The 24,436-nt window shown below is 37.3% G+C and overlaps 1 protein-coding gene and 1 long non-coding RNA gene across 4 annotated transcripts in view; one reads left to right on the top strand and one right to left on the bottom strand.

Annotated features, from left to right (window-relative positions):
* Nucleotides 1–24,436, top strand: part of CWC27 (CWC27 spliceosome associated cyclophilin) — a 237,247-nt gene that overhangs the window by 28,871 nt on the left and 183,940 nt on the right. For all 3 annotated transcript variants that reach the window (XR_011921489.1, XM_072416360.1, XM_072416359.1), the window contains exon 11: nucleotides 20,481–20,590. Coding sequence is in view for 2 of the 3 variants with exons in the window: in XM_072416360.1 (XP_072272461.1) it covers nucleotides 20,481–20,590 (110 nt within the window). In the remaining variant the exon portion in view is untranslated. The remainder of the gene's footprint in view (nucleotides 1–20,480; nucleotides 20,591–24,436) is intronic.
* LOC140334188 (uncharacterized) lies at nucleotides 11,265–15,318 on the bottom strand. The gene is made up of 3 exons (XR_011921490.1): nucleotides 15,220–15,318; nucleotides 12,811–13,035; nucleotides 11,265–11,552 (listed from the first exon to the last, which is right to left on the bottom strand). It is a non-coding gene; the product is annotated as an uncharacterized lncRNA (long non-coding RNA).

The raw sequence follows: 24,436 nt of genomic DNA, 5'->3' as shown, positions 1-24,436 counted from the left end.
GGGGGAAAAAATGTCTGTACTTAGCTAGCCATGCACCGTCCTTTGTAAAGCAGGGCCCCCGGTCCGCGGCCCACTAGTGCCGTCTTCACAGGTGGGCCGCAAGAGCACGGAGACCAGCGGTGGTCCATGGCTCTGGCCAGTGCACCCCCAAGCGGGGTCCTTCTCCTGACACAACCTGCCCACTCTCCTATCACAGGCTCAGACCTGCGATGGGATAGTGGGCAGGTTCTAACATTATGGTGTCACCCACGGCCTTTTTTTTGAACAGCCTAGTCGTCTTTTTTTCTTGACCTTTCTGTAAAAGAATAACATACGTTCAATACATTTTTCCTCATGTTTTGTTTTGTAATAAAATGTGCTCCCAGTGCATTTGGGTGAATAGAAATTAGTGTTTTCCCTAGATTTTTTTTTCAGCCAGGTGGAAAGAAGTTGTGAGCAGGTGGTGGACCCTATATTGTGACCCAAATTTCAGTAACCACCCAAAAACATCCAGGGGGTTACTGAAAAGTGCTGGGTGGTGCATTCGGTTTAAAGCAGCTGGGGAGAACACTGCTTTTATAAGGATTTTGAGCTTTATCTACTTTTTTAAACACACTGCTATTCAACTTGAAACTAAACCGTAAAGGAGCAGCAGAAGACAAGTTTCTTTTTAGAACGTGAACAGTGCAGCAAACCTAATGCCTTCCACCTTCCTATCTGAATGTCACTGTGCAGGAAATGTCAGGAGGCTGATAACAGGAGTCACATTAAGTATTTAAATTCACCAAAATTCCTTGGTGTTGTTTCTTGTCTGCCCAGAGTTTGAATTAGATCCTTCTCTTCTACTAATGATGTAAAATTGCCTAGCATTCTCTGAGGAAAGCATGATACTTTGATGAAATAGCTTTAGAAGAGCTGTATTAATAAATGCCACCCATCTGTAACTTGTGTGCCTCAAAAAAAAAAAAAAAAAGAAGGAAGCCATCATCATTGCATAATATTTAACTAGCCCCTTCCACTTAAAATGTGAGTATTAATAAATAAATAACGTCCCAAACCTCGGTGAGGCACTGGCAGAGTCTTTAAGTCAGACCTGCTAGAGTACATTAAACACAATCACAGATTGTTTAGGCACACAACTGTATCCCAGCTGAGATTTTTCTTGGCCATTCATCAAAGCATATTATAAGGTATAGTGTTGAACGAGTACAAAGGCAGGATTGTTAGAGTGGTACACTTCATCCTGCTGCTTCTTGGCATGACTCGGTGTGTTTTTAACTTCATTTTTTTTTCTGCAAGTATATGTCTAGTCACCTGGAATAAAAGAATGCTTAGATGACCGTGAAAATGTAATTGACATTAGGTGGCTGGGAAAGATGTAGGCAAAATATGAAAACAGTAGATTTGATAAGGTGTACCATTTTATGTGTGTATTCATTCTTTACTGTTGTTTTGTTTTTTACACTTCTCAGTCAGTGGGCTGATATCGTGTAAAGCTTGCTGGCAGGACTGATGCATTGTAACGCTATGACTGAAACAGGTTAGGGGACTGAAAAATTATGTTTCAGCCAATAGGGTGAATTGGAATGGCAATCGGGTGATATGCAACCTGTTCTTTCTGTGCTTTTGTCTGTTAGAGCTTATTTAATCAAGTAAATAACAAATATGGAGCAAGCACTCCATATTTTTTACTGGTATTATGTTCACAGTCATTGGTGTAGATTTTTTTAAACCTCTTCAAAGATGGTGAGGATACACTTTTATCAGTGAAGCTGGGCAATCCAGCAAACCTTGAATAGATTTTGTAAGTCATTTGCTATTTGTTAGCAAATGTTTTCAATCCTGGACCAGATCCATTCCAGGTTTGCTGGATCACCCAGCTTCACTGTTGAAAGTGTATCCTCTCCAGCCTTGTGGAGCTTTATTAAATCAGGCCCATTGTCAGAACCATAGTTAAAGTTCTATTATCACCTTACCCCACAGGAGCTGCATGAAGTTGTGTTCTACTGTTTGGGCTTTTCTTAGGGGGGCTTAGAATGGCTCAGGTAGTAGAACACTTGCCCTCATACCCTCTCCATAAATATTCACTGCGTAGCCCTGTGCAATGTTGCATATCCACTACAGCAGTACACCACTTCTACTATTTATTCCTATTGCTCAGAAGATGTTCCCTTGGATCACTGGAGGCTGTCATGAGTACAGCCCAGCCCTAGGAATAAATGAACCAAGTGCCATGATCCAGCTAGGATTTTTTTCTGTTTTTTGGTTGTTTTTTTTGGTTCCAGGCATTAGTGCACACTGAGGTTCTTTGGAGTGGGGAGTGAAAGTAAAGGATATCACTACCTTGAATCCTTTAAGAGTGGTAGAAGGTAACTTTAAACAACATTATATAAAGCAACAGTCCTCAACCTGCAGTTCCGCGACTCTGGCTGGTGCACTCCACAGCGGGTTCTGGCATCATGACGTGACTCTGGGGGAAGTTTCTTCCCCTTTGAGTGACACACGGCTCCCTGCACGTGTGCAGTCCAGAGTCCATAAATGGTTGGGGACCACTGATTTAAAGGAATGTAAAACTCTAAAGATAAACTGCAGTTTAAATTTATAGTGTGTATATCCTACCTGCTCTGTACTTCAGGTTTTTGTGCAGGTCTTTTAAAGTTAATATTTTTACTTTCTTTTTTGAAATGTATAATAAATGAAGGGCCTTTTTCAAAGCTGGGTCATCATGAATAAAGCTTTTAAGTAAACTGGCTACCTTGAATGCCGAGACATCTTTCATTATATTTTAGAAGGATTGGCAGGACCATCATTTCCTCTTCATCACTTCCTATTTATGTGTTGTACAAAGAAAATATGCTACTGGTTATTTTTGTGATAACTGTTATCAGGTTTTACCATCAAATGATATCTGATATGTTCAAGATACTGTAGGGAAAACAATTGTATCATCAAAAAATGTGTCCCGAGCGTCAGTTATCAATGCCCTGCCAAAGTCAGAGTCTAGACCAATTCTTTCACTTTACTGAATAACAAATCCTAAAGTGAAAAATGTTGTTCTTTGAAATTCTTTTTTTTTTTTTTTAAGTTGAATTTTGAAATGCTGTGAAAATGTATACTAAAGTTCCCTCCCTCAGTCACCACAGAAGTGAGAACGTTTTTACTCACATATTTTAAAATAAAAATCTACTTTTTTTTGTGGGGAAGGATTTATCATTTTTTTCACATTGTGAGTAATGTTGGCTCCTGGGAGGAGGGATAACTCGGGTGACAATGTAACCTTCAAGTCCTATTACGCATTGGCATATAGACTGTGCAATGGATAGTTTGTGGCCATTACCAGGGTTCTCTGGAGCACTTGGGAGCAATATAGCATGGCAGGTGATGGTGGGGCAGACTAGAAGTCAACGGACCTGTCACCTGATACAGGACATACTGGAAGTAGTAAGCATAATATTCTTTATGCCTGTAATTACTTCACTCTGTAAAGCACTATATTAGTAAAAAACCTGGATATCGTTGAGGGTAAGAACATGGCAACACATTTGGCCATTCACAAACCAGTGCTTGAAAAGCAGGAAGTTTGGATTTGTACGTCAAACCTCACCCATGAAAACCCATCTGCTACTGAAACATGGCAAGCATTGGCTAATGATTTTACTGGGGGAAAGAGGTACATGAACATGCATGCACCAGATTTGCAGTATGTGAATGATTTTTGCCAATTTTTCCTGAACAATTTGCTGCACATTTTTTGGATAGTTGAATGACACTTGTGGACCTCCATTTTAAATCCCATCAAATGCCAAACGTATTTTCTGTTTTAGAAACTTACAGTTGTTACAGGTCTCTGATGTAACATCCCCAGTTGATGTATTTGGTCCCTTTTCTGGGAATTGCATGATAAGTAATTGAAAATCCTTTATGGCTTCTTGTAACAAGTTTTATGTCTTGAAGTTGAAAAGTGGAATCTGCACACCGCATTTTATTTCCTCCTAATTGTAACCAGTCCGAGTCGATGCTCTCCACTGGACAGTTCCCTGACTTTAAAGGCTGTGAAGCATACTGCTGTCACTGCTAATAATGTCTGCACCAAAATTATTTTTAATGAGGAATAAATCCACATTAGAGAGTGTTTGAAGTTCTGCAACCAGTCTTTTGATAAGCAGCCATACTGAGCTCACTGCTGGAAAAGAATTGCTGGAGAAAAGTGGCTCGTGTTAAGCGCCATTAAACACTGTATGTCACTATGACATCATTCCTGTTAATTGCTTACACCTGTCACTTGTTAATTTCCGTAAACCAGTAGTCTCAAAATCACATGTAAAAGTGCTGCAGAATGTGAGATAAATACCCAACACTAAAAAGGTCCAAGATTTAATAAAATATTATTTCCTTTTGTATTGTATTTCCTACACTCCCTGAAGCCAGATGTAATTTTTGAGCCTTAAATGGTTTTCCTAGTAAAAGTAGTTGTAGCAGGGCCCAGATCTAGACATATTGCATTAGAGGAACCATCTTGATTGACACAGAGTCTGGCCCGCCTTACCCATAATTCCTATTCTTCTGTGGGCCCTAGGCAATTTACCTTTCTGAGCATTACAAATCCACATAGTGAATTGAAAACATTTTCAGTTTCCCTCTTTTGTGGGTCCCAAACCTTGCTGAGTTCTAAGCACTTAAGGTGCGTACACACTTCCAATTTTTATCGTTCCAATCGAACGACGAACGATCGATTGGGCAAAAAATCGTTCGTAAAAAAGTAACCAACGACGCCGACGAACGAGGAAAGTCGCTGGAAACGAACGACCGGACCGACGGATCGGATTGGACGACGATCGTTGAACATCGTTTGTGTGTACGGTCGTTCGTTGATCGTCCATGTTCAGAGCATGCGTGATGAACGAACGTCCGTCCACTTTCCTGTCGTGCACATAGTTCCTCTATCGCTCAAACGATCGTATCTATTGTGTGTACAATATCTACGAACGATCGTGTCATTAACTCTATGTGCAGGATCGGTGCTATACGATCGGTCGTATATATCGTGCATGAACGTTCGTCGTTCGTTTTCCAACGATAATAATTGGAAGTGTGTACGTAGCTTTAGAGAATGGGAAATCTAGGCAAATATAAAGTGAAGTTTATCTTTCAATTAGGTTAAATCAATGTTTTTTTTTAATTCATGTCCTACCTGCAGCACCTTACCTGCATCCCTATTGTTCTTCTAAATTGTATCTTTTTTGATAGAGGGGTGAGGGGGGCAAAGAATCTTAACCAGGTTTGTGTTATTGGCTGTGTCACCATTCGTGAGATTCAATCTTATATTTGTCTTGGTGACTATTTTCACCAGGACTGGCAGAGTGGAGGAAAATCTGTCACCTGAGCAGGAATACAACATGTGTTGTCTACAGGACAGTGGTTATAGGGAAATCACTTAAATGAATGGCATGGCAAAATGATCACCGGGATTTTACCTATTCCCTACCTGATCCTAAAGTAAGAGAAACCATTGACTTTAGGTATACTTCAACCCATCCAGACAAAAGGAAAATTGCTGGTACTTGCGTTTGAGTCACCATTTTTTTCCCCTCCTATGAAAACACTGATGCCTGGTGGTTGGCTGCTCCCAGTTCTTTCACATGGGGAGAGGTATAATGTCCCCAGTATTGTAGCTTACACGGGGCCTACTCTCTTTGCTGCCAAGGAGCCAACAAAATTGGTGGGGAATGAATCCGAAGGCAACTGTGCACATTAAATTAAAATTCTGTTTTTTTCTGTATAGGTCACTAACTTCCAAAGTATTAATGTGACAGTCAGGCAACTAAGATTTTAAAAATATATCTTAAAATTACTTTCCTCATGTTTCTTTTATGGAAGGACTATATTGCTGCTGTTAAGCTAAAAGCTGAAAGGAGTTGCACCTACTGAATCTCAAATGCTGCTTTTGGCTATGGGTCATGGGCACACATCATGATTACTTGTAACATGAAGAATATTAGCTGTTAGTACACATTCATCCCATGAATTCATTCTTTTACATGTTTGGGAGGTGGGGCTCACACAATGCTTCTGCCCAAATTGTAATTAGTGATTTCCTCAGATTATGCATGGTACACAAATATGGTTGCCAGTGACTTAAGCCATACTTTGTTTAGCCTGCAGTGAGTACATGAGCCTGATTTATTAAAGCTCTCCAAGGAGAGGATACACTTTCATCAGTGAAGCTGGGTGATCCAGCAACCTGGATTGGATCTGGTCCAGGATTGAAAACATTTGCTAGCAAGTTAAAAATACGTTCCAAATTTGCTGGGTCACCCAGCTTCACTGATGAAAATGTTTTCTCCCCAACCTTGGAGAGCTTTATTAAATCAGTCCTATTGTGTGCTTGAGGAGGCTACATCATAAGAATAATGCAGCGATTTGGAGTAGAATATTTTGCGTCACGGCAGCTAATTATAACCTATTAGTCATAGACTGTACTGCACCTTTTGATTTTATGGCGTTAATCTCTATAGCTTTTAGTACCTGGATGGATAAGATTTATGTAAAGAGTTCCATCCACTACCACTAATATTATATCTAACTTAGTTTTATTGGGTTACAATTGCCAGTGGCTTCTTTTAGATAGGAGACGTTTTTATTCTTTAGTCATGTTCATATTTGTGCATTATAGGAAAAAAACATTTTTTGTAGAAAACTTGAGACTGAATATGTAATATATCTCTGTGTAAAGCAATCTAGACAAAATGGTTGCTGAGAATGTCATAAATTGATGTTTACTGAAGTTGTAACAAACACTTGGAACTAAATTGCTGATATTGCAAATAATACAGAAAAACAAGAAAGGGTGCAAAACAAAATATACCTGCTGAGCAGACATTTCAATATTCAATGTCAATATACAGTTCAATATACAATTAATATCATTAAAAGGCAGAGGCAGAATCAGGCCCAGGAACATAAATATACATTCTGTAATGTAGATATTACACAGAGACATCACTGTATTTTTCCAAATCTGAAGCTGTGTTAGAAGCACAAGAATGTATTATGTAATAATATGAGGATGATCTAAATATCAAGAAGACTTCAGTCCCTGGAATGCAAGAATATTATACATTGTGTAATATTGCTGAGATGAGAACACAAAACACCTAAAGCCATTTTCACATTTTATGCCTATAATAAATGTAGCAGGTATTGCTATTTTTTTTTATAAGCACCCCTTTACCTTGTCAGTCTCAGTCACCATTTTTGTATTTTTATTACCACTGATTTTAAGGTTTTCTCTATAGTTTTAAGTGATGAAATTTGACTGATGTCTTTTTAAGGGTATTGCTTGTAGTTTACCCCAATACTATATTTGAGGTAATGACAAGGTCAAGCAAACTATGCAGGGATTACTTTAGGGTAAGCGTTTCTGTGTATGTATTTCTGGTAATGGCACTATAGGATACATGTTGTGCCTTTTAGAAACTTAGACAAAATAATTCTTGTTTTATTAGGGTTAGAACTGTTTTTTTACTGAGACTCTATGTGCCACAATTTAACTCTGAATTTCATCTGTACATTGCCTATTGTGTATCATGTAGTGTGTCTAAGAATGGTAATTAGGCAGAATATTTTTGTAATATTTATATAATTCCAATCTCATTGGTGAATATGAGTCACAATGATGGTATCTCAATGTTCATAAAAAGACAAATCTGTTTAAATAAGCCATTGTGTGCACATGAAAAAAGATGAAGGAAAATGGACAACGCCTGGCAATCAAACTCACAATTACAGGAAATGTAGTGGGATGAACATGGTGACTACCATTGTTATCTACATCTGAAAATAAAATTGCTAAAAGACTCCCATTGAATACTTTAAATCACTGACCTGAAACACATGTGCAGTTAGTGACCTTTTTTAGTGTACTAGTGTTTCTCAGGCAGTAATTCAGAAAAGTATCAAATTATCAACACCATGATCATGATAATTCAACATCAAAAGGAAAGCTCAGCAATAGCGACCTGTGTTTCTCTTCCAGGTCTTACTGTTTTTCCCAATCCTCCATTCATTTACTAGCGAGATGTATAATACCCAGTACATTCAAGTATGCAGCAGTATGTGATTTTTATCCCCCTCTCCCCACGAGGCATGGGAAGATTTGGCTTACAATTAGGGGGAAGCAAAGGTTAGAAAAGGTACTTCGAGGTTAAGTTTTCAGGTAAAAAGTAAGTTTTGGGGTTTAGTTAGTTGACTGTCACGTTCCCAACATCAAAAAACAACGTACCACCCTCCAAATGCAGCAGGTAAATATTGAAGGTTTTTATTTTCTCTTGTGAAAAGGGACCAAATACAGATATTTTTTTCATTGGTTCAAAACCTTTGCTTTTTAGGCTTACTTACTTGACTTACTTATTGGACATTTAGAAGCCCTTTCATTGCCTGCTCCTCCCTGACAATATAACCAATGCTCGGATTGCTCCTTTCTTATTTTTTTTAAATTAATGGCCATTTTTAGGGCAATTTTGGATCAGCTTTGATAAATCTTAGATTAGTTTGTACTTTTTGTTTCCCTTAAGCCTGGAAAAGTTTGTCTAATATATGATAATAGTTATAAATTAAGTTTCAGTTTTTTTAATGCTGGATGGCTCAAATGTCCACAGTGATTTTGTAGTACTCCATTGTGTTTAGGGCTTAATAGGGCATTATAATGTGTTAAATTTCTTGCAGTGTGCATATATGAATTATGTTTCTATAGTTTTTTTTACTTACATGAGTACTGTCAGAATATACATTTTTGTTTTTTCCCTGTAGATATACTGTGTCTTTGATCCATGGTTGCAGTCCCCTGAGACAAATTTTAAAACGTACTATGTCATAATGTATAGTTGTAAAATATCGTTTGTTGCAGGATTACAGTAGCTCATTTGCCTGGTTTTTGAAAGGGATTAGGGCTTTTTTATCTTGGTTATGTACCAAAGTGTTAATGAAAACTACCAATATACAGCAACCAAATGTTGAGGCTCCCAGTAAAGCATATGGCAGCATAGTTCTGATTTAACACTAACCTCAGCAGTCTCATTTTTCAGTTTGAAGAAACTCTCCTGAGTTTCCTTCCTCAGTTTTGTTGTCCAACTTGGTTATGGTGGCCAAATATGCCCAGAACATAGTGTTCTCCCCAGCCCCTTTTAGCCTGATACACCAGCAGCACCGGCTGTTTTCAGTAACCACTCGGCTGTTTTTGGGATGGTTACTGAAGAGTTGGGTCACAATACAGGGGCTGCCACACACCTACAATTTCTTCCCACCCAGCTTATAAAAAAATCTGGGTTGAACACTGGAACTGATGTCCTTATCAGAGGATTTCCTCTCTCCTCATCACTCAAAATGTTGATTTTCCTTAATGTTCTGCCTTAGTGACAATGGTCACTAGAACAATGAAGGTGGATCTCTCCAACGGGAGACCTCCAAGCAATATTGAACACAGAGACTAACCCTTCCCTACTTTATCCAAAGTTAAAACAAGTTTTCTCTATAAATAGCTTTGATAGAATCATCCGGTATGTCTTGCAGGGCTTAATCTCCCTTTGAGCTATAAGGACCCTAAAGAATAAAGATGAGACTGATCCAGGTTGGCTGAACGTTTCTAAAACCATTGTTTTGGCAGCACAGAAACAACTAATTTTATATTTATTTACTTTTTTTCTGTAGTTTTGGATATTTTTTCCACAGCACTTTACAAAGAACAATGAACCCCCTCACATCTTTCCTAAATCCTGAAAGCAGCCCAATAGAGTACATTCTTGTGTTACTACCACAGTTGTGAATGCTAAAATTGGTCCAAATTGTATGGAAGCCTAATAAGCTACTAGCATGTTTTTGGAATGTGGGAAGAAAACTCAAAGCACATGGAACAAGTCCATGTAAACATGAGGAGAACATTTAATGCCTGTGCTGATAGTTCAGCACTGTAAGTCAAGAGTGCTAACCGCTATGCCACTTTGCTGAATGCATTGCCAGATACATATGATGCATATCTAGTAATTTTAAATAAGGATGTACCCTGCTTTCATCTCTGTTATAGGGGACTCCAGTCTCCACATTTTGTCCTGTTTAGGGGTATATTGGAAGTAAATGGTTTCATTGCCAGTTAATGTAAAAAGAGAATGAGCTACTTTATCCTATTTTTTGCTTTTTTATGCTGAGGTTTCATGTTAAGTGAAAGACATTAAATGTTCTGCAGCCAATCTCTTATATACAAGCATTCATCTTCTATTAGAAAGATAATGGAAGGAGGGGGGGTAGTGAACGTGACTGTGGTATTGCACTGTGTATTGTGGTGAATAGCACTGAGGCCTGGTGTTGAAGGGTTCATTTCTTAATCGAGTCAGGATCTTCTTTTAAATGTATAAATGATACTTTGTTGTATTTTTGAGGAAGGTTGAGGTAAGGGGGTCTGTGTGCAGTGATTCAAGTTTCAACATTTTCTACTTTGTTAAACTGTGTGTTCTTAGCATAAACTGTGGGGTGAACAGAGAAGGGCTTTCCCCAAATTCTGGGGTGAGCAGAGAAGGGCTTTCCCCAAATTCTGGGGTGAGCAGAGAAGGGCTTTCCCCAAATTCTGGGGGGTGAACAGAGAAGGGCTTTCCCCAAATTTTGGGGTGAACAGAGAAGGGCTTTCTCCAAATTTTGGGGTGAACAGAGAAGGGCTTTCCCCAAATTCTGGGGTGAACAGAGAGGAGCGTTCCTCAAACTGTGGTGAGAACAGAGAAGGACATTCGCCAAACACAAAGGTTGAAAGCACACAACTGTCTAAAATGATATTGTGTAGCATGGCTAGTATATATAAAACACTTGAATACAACAAATAGAGGTTTGACCATCTAGTTTTTTTTTTTTTTTGCCATATAGTGCATATATGAATGTGGTAGAAACGATTCTCGTGTTTTCTGTGGTATTCATTCTAAAAAACTAAAGGACCTGAAATGCTGGGTACCTTATAGTTGTATGAGCTACTGAAATTATATGCAGATTAATTATATTTAAAGGTAAACTCCAGGAAAACAGCAATGTTTATAGTTGAAATGTGTTTACTGTTATATTTTACAAAGGATTTTTAATTTTGTACAGTCTTGTGGTTTATAGACTTTGGCTGTTCTTTGTAGCCAGGCAAGTAACACTCCTAACTTTGTTTAGCAATGCAGCTTTCTATGTTGCCTCCAGCCTACTCATTGGAAAACATAATTATATCTGTTCATTGAGCATGCAAAAATTTATAAAACAACTACCGGTACCATTTTATGCTTTATTCAAAGATACAAATATGTCTGTATGTTTTCAATATAAATATTACATATCTGCATTGTAAAAGTGTTTTGTTAAATATGTTTAGGAAACAAATATTACATAGTTCTCTCAGATATAACATTCTTTCAATGCCATATCTTTACTATGTATTGCTTTTTACCTTTAGTTAATTTTGAGTGTCTGTAGTGAATATCTTCTCTTTTTCTCTACGCATTGCTGGGCTTGTGACGGTGTTGTTTTACTTCATTGATTGCTGAAATAACATTTCCTGCCTGTTGGCAGAACAGAAGCACTTTCAATGGTCACCATTGTTCTATTCTTGTTAAAACTGTTTGACTAATGGCTTGGAGAGAGTGCCAGCTGAAGAAAAGTGACAATGCTGTCGTCAGCTGAGAGCCAACTATAAAGACCGTGGAATATGAGCAGCTGAAATTTTCAGTGCAGGATAGAGGGAGATAAAGATTAACATTCTGACATGTAAAACCAACCATCTTTAGACCAGTTCTTGTGAGAGAATCCCTATTGTGGAGGGAAGAGCCATATAATGCTCTTTAAATTTTCTTAAAGCAGTGCATTAAAATTTACAGGTATTGTCGGTATGTCTACCTTTATTTTAAAATGTCAGATCTTTATACAAACTGTAAGCAAACTTTCTCCCTGTTTAAACAAGCTCTGAGTGTCAAAGTGTCACCAGCACTCTGTCTAACATCCTCGGAATGGATGTAAAAGTTACCTTCAAAGCTACAGGATGCTTGTTCAAAGCTCTTTTAAAGTTTGTTGCACGCACTAACCTTTGCACTAAGCCCTTTAATATTCACTCTCCATGATTAAGAACTTTTTAGTTTAATACAGGTAGACCGTGTGATTTGCCTGGTTTTATTGTTTTCAGTACAAGAAAAAGAAAAAAATCTTACTACTGATTTAAGTTTTCTTGGATACCTGGTACCACAGGCTAGTCCCGTTGCTGTGCCGCAAATTAATTGATAGCTACATCCTACTTTGTGCCACTGACATACAAGACCACCAAAATCTAGGATGAATCCCACCTCTGTTGTAAAAAATGATAATGATCTGCAATGTTTTTATGTACTCACAAACTTGGAAGGTAACATATGACAAAAGGTTATTTTGACAGGTTATTTCCTCATTTAAATAGGAATTCTATGGTAGTAGACTACATTAAAAAGGGCACATACATTAGTGGAAGCTGCTCTGACTTGTTAAGTAATATTATGACAGGATATGACCACAGCAACACGAAATATGCTGTGCTTATATATTATATACTCTGATGCACTATGTGTGGTAATGGCATTCTTCAAGTAAGCAACACATTTTGGAAAAGGGTGTAACATGTAAAAATAAGTAGGTGCAATCTGCCTTGGATTGTTTGTAAATCTCTGATCTTTAAGCAAGTCTAGCCATATGCTGTTACCCATTTATTGGTTCTCTTTCATCATTTTTGTTGACCAGTTATCCAAAATTTAAAGAGGAACTAAACTAAAAAGTGCCTTAAAAAAATACACTTACCCTAAATCCTGCAAGGCAGTCCAGTCCATCCGGGGCCGTCTTGCATCGGGTCCCGCGTCTTTCCAGCATCCGTCCCGGAGCTGGCATTCCAGGCACTGCCATCTTCTCCTCTTCTTCCGGGTTCTACATCCTACGTCACCCGATCTCGCGCCTGGGTCACGCCTAGGATGGCCAAGGGGGCTGTGCTGCGCTCTTTTTTTTTTTTTCTTTAAAAAGGGTGTTGCACTACAAAAAAAAAAAAAAAACAACAGAATTTTTACCTTACATAAAAGGGTTGTCTACCATGAAAAGTGAAATTTCTGAGTTTAGGCACGCTTTAAACTATAGCGCTCCGTATTTTTTTTTTCTTACACCCAGTGGAATGAGTCTAACATTGATGTACATTTAGAAAACTTTCTTCTTTTTCAGTGAATAGAGCTGATGGGGTTGAAAGAGATGTGTAGACTTTGTTTCAACACAATAGATTGGCACAATTAGTCTTATAGATTTTCAGGAACTGAGCTATCCACGTTCCGAATAGGATTACTCAAAGTACAAAAGGATCAACAAAATGCTATGATAACATACGCATTCCTTTTGAATTGCTATCCTCAAGTGACCTAAGATTTCCCTGGTATTTCTACACATATGGTACATAAAAAGAAATGAATTTCATAAACCCAAGAATTGCTTGAGCACGTTTTTATAAGCAAGCTAAGATATTCCAGGCTGCATTGTCTTGTGCTCAAAGGTCTGGAATTTTGTAATTGTCTCTAAAAAGGAGAAGATACAGTAATTACACTGATATGTACCGTCCTCATCAGTCGTCTTGAGCAATAAATGGATGCGTCATTTTCAATATAATGTAAAATGTAGAGGAAACTTTACTAGTCTATAATCACTTTTATGACCCATGTCCCCGTGTGGAAGAGTGCATACTATTCCTAACTGTAGTTATTGTATTTCTGTTTTATGAGTTTATGGAATTAGGGCAGAAATGTCAAGTGTGTTTTACTTTTTTCCACTTCAAGACATACAATTAAAAGGTACTTCTCATGCACACACCGTAGATGGTCATTTTGGTCCTGGCTGGTTTTATTTAAAAGGAATGTAAAAATAGTAATCCAATCTACATAATGACTGGCTGAATTCTTTGCTTGATCAGCACTGACATTTGCATTTTTATACTTTAACTATAATCATATTATTCCCCTATACTCCTCAACAGATTTATAGGTTTATACTTAACACATCTACTTATAAGTACACCCATTCGGTAATACTCATGGTTGCTGACTCAAAAGGTTATATATAGTGTTTTTGTTACTACTTTTTTTAATTATTTTTTTTTTTTACTATGCATGTTAAGGTCAGTTTATGATAATCTGGCAGGATGGGCCAATAATAATATATACAGGGTGGCATTTAAAACAATACTTCTGTGTTAGCGACTGCACCTTATTTATTTTGTCAATAGTTACACTTTTTACTTAAAAACCCCTGAAGAAACCAAGGGTTTTCTGGCTAAGAATTGGACATGCTAAGCATTTGGCCATCCTAGCCAGTTACTGCCATCATGAATCGGGATACTATTTATTTATAACTTGTTAAAGTTTGGGTCTAATATCCATAAAAAAGGCCAGCTGCAGACCCATGGTGGCAAGAACTACTCAACTGCCCCCACCACATCGCTCACAGATTTGACAGCAAGCAACATACATTTAGTAACCTTAAAGCCAAAACAAAACAACAAAACTTAGAGAATGAAAATAACCAGGTTAACGTTTTCTTGATAACAAATATACATATAAAGTTAATAGTATAATAAATAAAATCAGAAACATCTTAACAAACTACTTCCTAGCTCCACTCCATGTACATTCCAGTACACTTAGAATCCACTAAATAGATTTTAATTCTTTATTCAGTGCCAGATAAGTCTATTTACCATGGTTTACTGAGCAGCAAATCTATTATTTTGTCTTAGTTTTCCTGAAGTAGGCTTAAAAAATAGTGTTACTAATTACAAGGTGGTGGCTTAATGGTTTTGGTTTGAAATCAGAAGTGTAACTGGCAAAATCTCCAGGTAAGGAGCTTTGCATTTAGCTTTATAAAACTGCCTTACTGATTCACATACCTCAGATCATTGTTTCTTTTTTTGCACCCATATTTCACAATATATTTTAACTTAAGTTAAAATTACACCTAACACATTAAACACTTTTCTTAAAGCAGAGAACCTGTAGAAAACAGATAAAAATGATGCACAATTCAAACCTGTTATTTCTAGTGAAAATTACAATAAAAATACAAATTTGAATTTTCTGCTGCTACTTCTAGGACAATATTGTATCTACCGTTTAAGACGACTTTTTAACCCTGAAAAATCTGTGCCAAAGTCAGGGGTCGTCTTATACGCCGGGTACTAACCTGCAGCTTGCTTCACATCCAGCGCGGTCGAGTCCCCGCGAGTCCTCCTGTGCAAGCTGCACAGGAAAACGCGAGCCTGCACAGGAGGACGTGAGCCTGGATTGGCTCTCCAGTAGAGGGCCTGGATTGGCTCTCCAGTAGAGGGCCTGGATTGGCTCTCCAGTAGAGGGCCTGGATTGGCTCTCCACTAGAACACGCCCATTCATTAAGAAAAAACGCGCCCATTCATTCCTTAGAGGAGTGTGGAGCAGTGTAGGCTCCTCCTGTATCCCTCCTCCAATTACTAGTACTGTACTGTTCCTTCTGCCTCTCAGTTCTCGCACAATAGCGAAATCTGACAGGCAGAAGGAACAGTACAATACTGGGTCTTATACTCCCAGTCGTCCTATACGCCGGAAAATACAGTAGTTAATAGATTAGAAATATGTCTTGCCCGAAAAACTGTATATATCTGCAAAATGGTCTAAAACTACAAAACTTAAATTTGTCCAAAGGTGTTGTTTTAAAAACTTTACCCCTTTAGGCTATAACAAAGTTAACCACAAATAATGGCTTAAAAAATTGTTTGTTCCAATATGGTACGTGAAGCAATACCCAATATCCCCCTCTATTGAGTGTACAGCTGTTTTGTACATATAGATTTTTTTCCCCATTTTGAAGTACACTTATGAGATCAGCTTTTTCTGTTACTCCAATATATTTGTCTATTCTATGTGATAATGGTGCCATATAATTGATTACGAATAGTAAAAATAATAAAATACTATTCTTATATAGCCTTCTATCTGTCATCCCCTAAAAAAATGTTACCTTTGGTAAAGTAAATAGCAATTGTTTGCAAATAAAGTATAATATAAAAATGACATAACAGATATAAAAAGTTACCAGTCCTTTTTTATTTACCCCTGGTGGTCCTCCATCCTGAGCCATCCTGCATAAAATGCAACACGTCCTATGGTTATATTGATAAACGTATGGTTTGCACATTCCTTAGTGTGTGGTGATATGAAACACAATCAGCATTGCTGTAATACTTTAACAATTGTTAAATGCAGCTGATTTAGTTGAAGCTCAGAGCAGCTTGAAACATTTCTATAAACAGACTACAGCGAATGAGAAAAATGTGCTGACTTGCAGATGGTGAGTGACAAAGCTCTATTGTTTCTGTGCGGGATGCCGCTAGTGTTTCGGGAAATCAGCCCAGACACAGCAGCTTACCTGTGCTATGTGACCAAGCAGAGTCCAGCACAGGGGACTGACAGGGAGAATACTTTTTTTAGTGACTTGGCAATCACAGGCATTTAAATTCTTTAGTAAAGATAAGCGCGCTTGGGCAATTTGTTAAATATTTCTTGGCATACTAGCCTAGAGCTGAAAGTATGAAAATTAAAGAATAATGTCTTCATCATCTAATTTCTCCTTATTCTCTATTTAAAATGTTAACCCTCATGTAAAAAATGAACATTGGTAGTCTAGTTTGTTGATATGAACAACAGAAACCTTAGTAGCATTAATTAAGGTTTTATTTATTTGAAATAATGTTTGTGTATGTGAGTTTCAGCAAACAGCGTCATGCACAGATCATGATAGGATAGCTGTCTGTTATAATATAGTTGCACACTTTAGTGGGGTATAACAGCCAGGAGTATCTTTTTCCTGGTCGCTGGCATTTTTATAGAAGGTGCCTCCCACCTGAACATCAAAGAGAGTGTCAAAACGGAAAACAGTACTGATCACCCTTGGAGCTACGAGACCCCTACCTTGAAAAGAAACTGATCAAGCACATTCTCTGCTTCATCATTTGTAACTGTGTATCATTATACGGGGTGTCATTATAGTTCTAATAGACCTCTGATATCTCCCTTAAAAGAAAATGTCACCACACTGTACTATGACATAAGGATATACAGTGTCATAATATTACACCCCCCTTGTGAACATATTAAGTATAATTTAAAAACTTACATATGAACACAAATGCCCTTGTTGGGTGATTGCTGCACACACACATTGGATATCGCTGCGCACAATAGAGTGAGAGCAAAAATTACATAGCCTTGGCGTGACTCCGCTCTGCACAATTCTGGGCACCATATTTTTCTTTCTTTTTTTGTGGGCCCATGCAATTTTGAGGTTTGACATATTTAGTATCTATTTATGCAACGCGTCATTTGACCAAGAAACTCGGAAATTATATTGTGCATTAAGTTACAGTAATTTGATTGTAATTTTTACTAAATTTGTATTTGATAAACAGTTGCACAGATATTAAAGCACTTCGAAATTCCAACTTACATGCTTTGCTCTGTCAGCAGTTTTTTAAAGTTTTCAAGAAAGTTCCTTGATGTAAAAGCGTGTTGTATAGGTTGTAAGCCAACTAAAGCCATTATGCACATGGCCAAAATGTGCTTGTTTTCCCAGTTGTCAGAGAACCTTTTCATGTTTTACTACTGCAGATATATATATATATATATATATATATATATATATATATATATATATATCACGTTATATTTGTATATTTGCTCAAACATAATATCCACCATTCAGACAAGATCTCTAGGTGCAGTCTGAAATGTGTCACTATAATCCTATTTAAACCAAAGTTATTGGAGGTGGTATTAAAGACATCATCATATACCACATATATTAAATAATACACACGGTTCACAAAATCTGCCTGTTTCTCATCTTGCTTGTTTTATAAATGTGCCCCATAATAAGTAGGTATGTGCGCCATACATCAACTACCAAGAAGCTTGGCATGTCATAAAAATGTTTGAAGAGGTAATAACTCACATCAACGATTAAAAGGGTTCATTTTTGCTGATTTGCTTGGTTTTATTGAACAGTACAGATTTTGAATTCTTTATGAAAAAAATGATTCCTTTTGACTTTGTCTACACAGTACTGGGATATATCAAGAGGTGCTGGGAGTTTCCTATTCATTAAATGAAAGCAGTGTTTTCAATGTACACTCTTTGTGCCCTGTGACAGCTGTTGGATGTTTTCATTTTACTTTTACAGCAATCGTTAAACAAGCCTTTGTTTCTGATGTTTAGCTTCTCTGAAATGGTAATAACAGTAGCAAATTACAATATTTAGATATTTTGGTTCCAAAGCTTTTCTTATTTTAACAGTTCTTAGAAATTGCATAGGATTTTTAAGTCTTTCTTGGAAGCTCACCTAGTAGAGATTCTGATATATGTTTGGTTTTTCATTATTTATACTCAAAGAGCAAAAGTAGCACATGCATAGTGAGAAATAAAAATAATGGTAATATCAAAGCTTTGTGTCTTACTGATACTGTAAATATTTCAGCTTGTGCTTTTTCTGAAATTTCATATAAAGTTCTACTTATTTATTTCAGAACACACGAATGCTAAAAAATTGGCTAATATTTTAAAGCAACTCAAGAACAAAAGATAGAATTTGGTGCAGCTTCCTATTCCTCAGATTTTGTTTTCTTTTTTCCTTTGTACCTACCTGGTGATCATGCCATTACCATTACTTACTGTCAAGGAGTGGCAAAGCTTACCTGTTGTACTGTATCTATAGAGAAGCAATATTTCCACCCTAGTACAAAAGGTTTTTATTTTCAGACTACAGAATATCTCTCAAATTTCTTCATAAAGGACATTGATGTTCTATTTGAACAGCTGAAAACAGTGTCATCAATATAATTACAGAACAGCCAGAAAGCAAGTTAACTGCTCACATGATCAAAATGTATTTTATTGCACCTACTGAACTATTGCAAAAAAAAAAACTGTTTTAATGGTATATTTGACAGACCAAAGTGGAGTAAATGAGTTCACTGTGAGTTTACACCCAATTATAAATCAGTTATAAATCTGAGAAATTAAAATGGATATGGTGAAAAATGCATAGACAGGTAAGAGCGTGAGGTATGAAAACTGCAGTCAGATCACCCAGTAGATCTAGGAATATAGGCAGTTGAGATTCTATGCAAAATGTGTCTTTTGTTTAAGTTATTGAGTTAGACACCCTAAAGCAGTGATTCTCAACCAGTATTCTGTCCAGTTTGTCAAGGGTTCCTGGAGCAATTCAGGTCAGCTTAAGTGATGCCAATTATATTTTTGGCTATTTGTATGTCCCCAATGTTAATAGGTTGAGAAAGGCTGCTCCAGAATGCAGTCTCACTACTCAGATCCCCCAATTTGACCATTCATAAAATTGGTTGGCCCCACTGTTTGTAGGAAGACTTTCTTGGTGGGGAGGGCTGAACAATCTTAAAATTACCAACCTCCTCTTCCTATTTAACCGAATCAGAGCAGTTGGGAACCACTTTGTGCAATCTGTTGCAGTTCAATTGCAGTGAATCAACGCAACTTTATGCTTCTGGTCACTCTTAAGCAGCCAGCCACTTCCATTGGCTTGATTGGAACAACAGCTCACAGCATTTGGTGATGAAGAATTGACATGGTCCTAAATTGGTCTTTATCTATCAATTTCCTCAACCGCAACTGCCATTAACCTAATGACATAAAGGTTGAGTGCAGGTGAACTGGTTCACACAAAAAACACAGGGTAAACCTCACAGTATAAAACAGGGGCAGCTAGGAGTGTCTAACAGCAGTTTTTAACCACAGTTCTGAAAGGTGTCTTAAGCTGAGCTGATAAGGAAAGTCACAATTGAATTCAGCGATATAGTTATATTAAAAGATGATATTTTTCATACGAGAATTTGACATGATTTAAGCTTCTTGTTATTCCTGCCCACTGGAACCGCCAATTGTCCTGCATTCATATCTCATAACAAGGCATAGGTTAACCATAGAAAAGAGAATGAGATAACCTTACCAGTCTACTTCTTTTCCTTTACTGTTCAATCGCACGCTGGGGAGTGATCTAGCTATGTTTAACTACAGCAGAGAAAAATCATGTCACTGGGCAGGCAGTGGTATGTGAGCTGTGCCAATCTTGGGACCGGAGGTTAAATACGAATCCTTGGCAGAGAACACGGCTACCAAATATGACCTATTGAGGCATGGACTTTAAAGCCCTCTGAAGGTGTCTTGTGGTATCTGGTGCTAAAATGTTAGCCGAGATCCTTTAAGTCACAGTTCTTCAGCCAGCCTGCATTATTCTCATGCTAACATCTTTGTAAATGACACAAACACATATGAACCTTCTTCTGTTATCTAGGTCTGATGCTCACATGACCATATTAGGCAAGTGGTGTTTTGGTATTTTATGTTTATAATGTTTATTACATTTTCAATTGTCTTTACTTTCAGCGAAGAACTACGAAAAGAAGCACGTCAGCTGAAAAGGGAACTAAATGCAGCCAAAAGGAAAAGAGAGGAGGAAGCAATTGAAATTCAAAGAGAAAAAGAAGCCAAAGAAGGTATGTTTTATTTCACCCCTGACACCATATACAATAAGTCAAATATCATCGAAATGTTTTAGGACAGAAACAGAACCGCAAGTCTCATTTATTCTGACTGAAGAATACTAAAATTTGGTACTTACACATAGTTGTCTTTTGTATACGTTAAAATAAGTACTGTTTTTGCTTGGCATATGAAACTGAGGCAATCCCCTGAGTAAGCCCGTTTAGGGCAAAACGCATCGAGAGAGACCATAAGTACTGATCCACATCTTGGACTAGTGAGAGTATTTTATAAAGTCATGGTTAAACATTGCCATGGCCTCTTTTACCAATTATGTTTCTAAGAAGTATATGTTTTAGTAACTGAAAAAAAAGGTTTTATGTCATGCTAGACCTATTTTCTGCCATAAAGAGCCGCTATCTTTCCACTTTTTCTCTTTTGTACTATTGGCTCGGCAACCACTCTGGTGGTATTTTCTATCCTTATCACTGCGGGATTGCCTTCCTCTCCTTTTGAACTTGGCATATGAAACCTAATCCCTGTGTAAACTACAAACACCCCTGCAACAGTTCTTGCACACCTCTCACAAATTTACCACTGGCATAAAAAACACAACTAAAAACCCCTTTTACGTAGCTAAAGCCACAGTCATATGACACTGCAGTCATTTCCTCCTTCTTCCATGTTTACAGTTCTAGAGTCATATTTATTATACAATGCTGTGTAATATGTTGGCGCTAAATAAATACTGTTTATTATTAATAATAATATTAATAATAATAATACTATTTATATATGTTGGTAAGAGTGCAGCTACATCCTTCAGCTGGTTTCGGCTTCTTCCAGCTTTTTTGGCTTGCTAAAACTGTTGCCTAATTGGACCACTTGTTAGGTATTTTGGGTACATTGGTACATTTTTCAGGGTATCTACCACCTGTTCTAATCATTTGCTGTAGTGCTAGCCTGAAAATGGCGTAAAGGTACATGGACAGTTGTTTGCATCTTGCCCAACAATGTGAATAGAAGAGCATCTTGGAGCATCTCAGCAGGTCAGAAGGGGAATAGAAGCACTTTTAAAGTCACGTAGATGAATCTCAGAAGCGTTTCAAACTCGTAAAAAATGAAATCTGTAGGCATGTTGCATTTGCCTTTCTAAACCCGAATGTTTTCAAGTGCATTTTTTAAATTCCCTTCTCTAGTATTTAGTTTTTCAAGTGTGAGGATCAATGCATAAGAACAACCATTGCCCACCACTAACAAGCTTTTACTCACTGTTTTTATTGATAGGCTCATATGTACACATTACAGTTAAGGTAACCAAATCCGACCTAATAGGATGTAATGGAATTTGCAGTTCTTGTATTAGGATTAATGTTAAAATAATGAGGGAATTGTTTACTGGTTGGGCTTCTGTATTACTATATTAATACTATATTCCTATGGTGCTGTTTAATTCGAATTGGATAGAATATATATAGTTAATAGTTTACCCTTACCTAAAAGGGATAACATTTCTGATCATTAGAAGTATCTTCATTTGAGTAAGTGGCAATAGCTGCTGCCAACTTTCTGTCAAGGCCTTTTAGAAAATATTTTTTTTTCCTTTTAGGCGACACTTACTGAAGGGTTGCCAGACATTTCATCAAACACATCATTCTTTAAAACACCAAATTTCCCTAAAGTTTTATAGCACTCGATCAAATCTTTGAAGAGACCGACAACCTCTTTATAACCCCAACCTATGATTCTGCAAAATTTAGCTCAGTGCAGAAGAGTCTTGTTTTGTATTTATGATGTAGTAGCCATCTTGGGTAATGAGTAATATCTGAACACCTTTGTTTGTTAGCGTATACTCTGACTACATTGAAGCCTGAGCCACTCGTCAGTATCTTTTACTTTTTTAAAATAATTTTCTATTCTTGGCAAAAAAGCCATAAACCTTATAAACTTTTGTTTAGAATTTAAAATATTTTACAGACACCTTGTCCTTACTTACAGTACAGTGATTTCCAAATCACAGGGCACAGCATTTGTTTTGTGGCCTAACATGTAAAATTGCCATTTTCCAGTGAACCACCCATTTCTTTCTTAGAACTTTATTTGGAATTTTCATACTAGCTAAGGTGACCTAAAGCACAGCTCTGTCCAGGCCTTTACTGACCTATGTAGGTGTGTGCACTGTGTAGTAAATAATTTTAAAAGTCACAGCAACAAAATTTTACGTCCTTTAAGTAACTTGTCCCCCCCCCCCCCCCCCCCCACTAGTAGTCACTGGCAGCCTTCCAACCCTCTAATCTCCAATCCAACACAGAGCTACATGCAAAAGTCAAGAATAACATAGAGACGCTGGTACCCAGTCCAAAAAACTTCACTGCTATTCTAACGATTTTGGAAAATGAACTTCTCCACAGTGTCCACATTTAATGAATTCTGTAAAAGCTTGACTGAAAGCATATTTATTTGGTAAGAAAATAAAATGAAAATATTTGAATGTTTGAAGTCCAGTAATGTGTGCTTTTGGAGAGTCATTTTCACGAGGAGCACTGTCTGATGTCTTACCTGGGCTAATAATAATGCTTCTAAAACACTTATGACTATGGCATTTACTCACATGGCACAACTCGCTAGGTACAAATGGCATACAACTTAATCTCTGTTATTCTCTTACAAGAAAATGTATTTATATTTCAAATAGGAAAGAAGGCAAAACAACCTCTTTCTATGTAGATATGAGACCGTCCAACCATCAAACTGTCAGGTCTTAGGGAGCCCCTGCTATATTTACTATATTTAAATCTTACAGTATATTAGTAAGGTGGTCCGTAGAAAGAAAATCTCTTACATTGCTGTCCAGTGGGAAGTATGTGACCCTTACAAAAAACGGTGTCTGTTAAACAATGTTTAAGGAACCCCTAACAACCTGTGCTTGAGATACACTGCTCCAACAACACATAATTTTGGTATAGAAAAGTGTGCTGTCAAAAAACATACATGTAAATATGGTTTTTATTCATAGCCTGAATTTTCAGCTTCTTCTCAGAAGTTATCAGATAAATGCATTGCTAACCATAAATACTTTATTATGCTTTTCCAAACAGCAGCTCCTTGTTTCAAAATCATGGTTTTACATCCTCAAATGCACTTCACAACGTGTTGATTTCTACCTCGGTGATTGATATGGACAACCAGACAAAACATTTCAATATTTGTACAAACATTTGGAAAACACATTGACCTTATATGGATCATAGAAAATATAAATCTGCAAACCCTTATATATCAATCTTTTTTCTTTTAACTTTTACTGGCTCATGGGAACTTAACTTACCTAGGATTAGTAGAAAGGCAGCCAACTTAAATAAGTATCGGCTACTGGGATATTTGAATGTTTCAGGTTTCGTGATACCTAGATTTTCTTATAGACATTAGACAGTCATGGTTAGGTCCATAAATATTTGAACAGACAACTTTTTCCGAATTTTGGTTCTGTACATAAGTACAAGTAATTGGACAAATTAAAAAGCTGAAAATAAAATTTTAATTTCTAATACTTGGTTGAAAACCTTTTGCTGGCAATGACAGACTGTAGTCTTGAACTCATGGACATCACCAGATGCTGGATTTCCTCCTTTTTAATGCTCTGACAGCTGCTGCAGCTGCTTTCAGTTGCTGTTTTTTGTGTGCCTTTCTGTCCGAAGTTTAGTCTTCAACAAGTGAAATGCATGATCAACAAGTGAAATGCATGCTCAATTGGGTTCAGATCAGGTGACCGATTTGGCCATTCAGGAATATACCACTTCTTTGCTTTAATAAACTCCTGGGTTGCTTTGGCTGTATGTTTTGGGTCATTGTCCATCTGT

The sequence above is a fragment of the Pyxicephalus adspersus genome, chromosome 6 (assembly GCF_032062135.1).
Source record: "Pyxicephalus adspersus chromosome 6, UCB_Pads_2.0, whole genome shotgun sequence".
Taxonomy (NCBI): domain Eukaryota; kingdom Metazoa; phylum Chordata; class Amphibia; order Anura; family Pyxicephalidae; genus Pyxicephalus; species Pyxicephalus adspersus.
The sequence above is the reverse complement of the archived record's forward strand: the minus strand, read 5'-3'. Positions and strand labels throughout refer to the sequence as shown.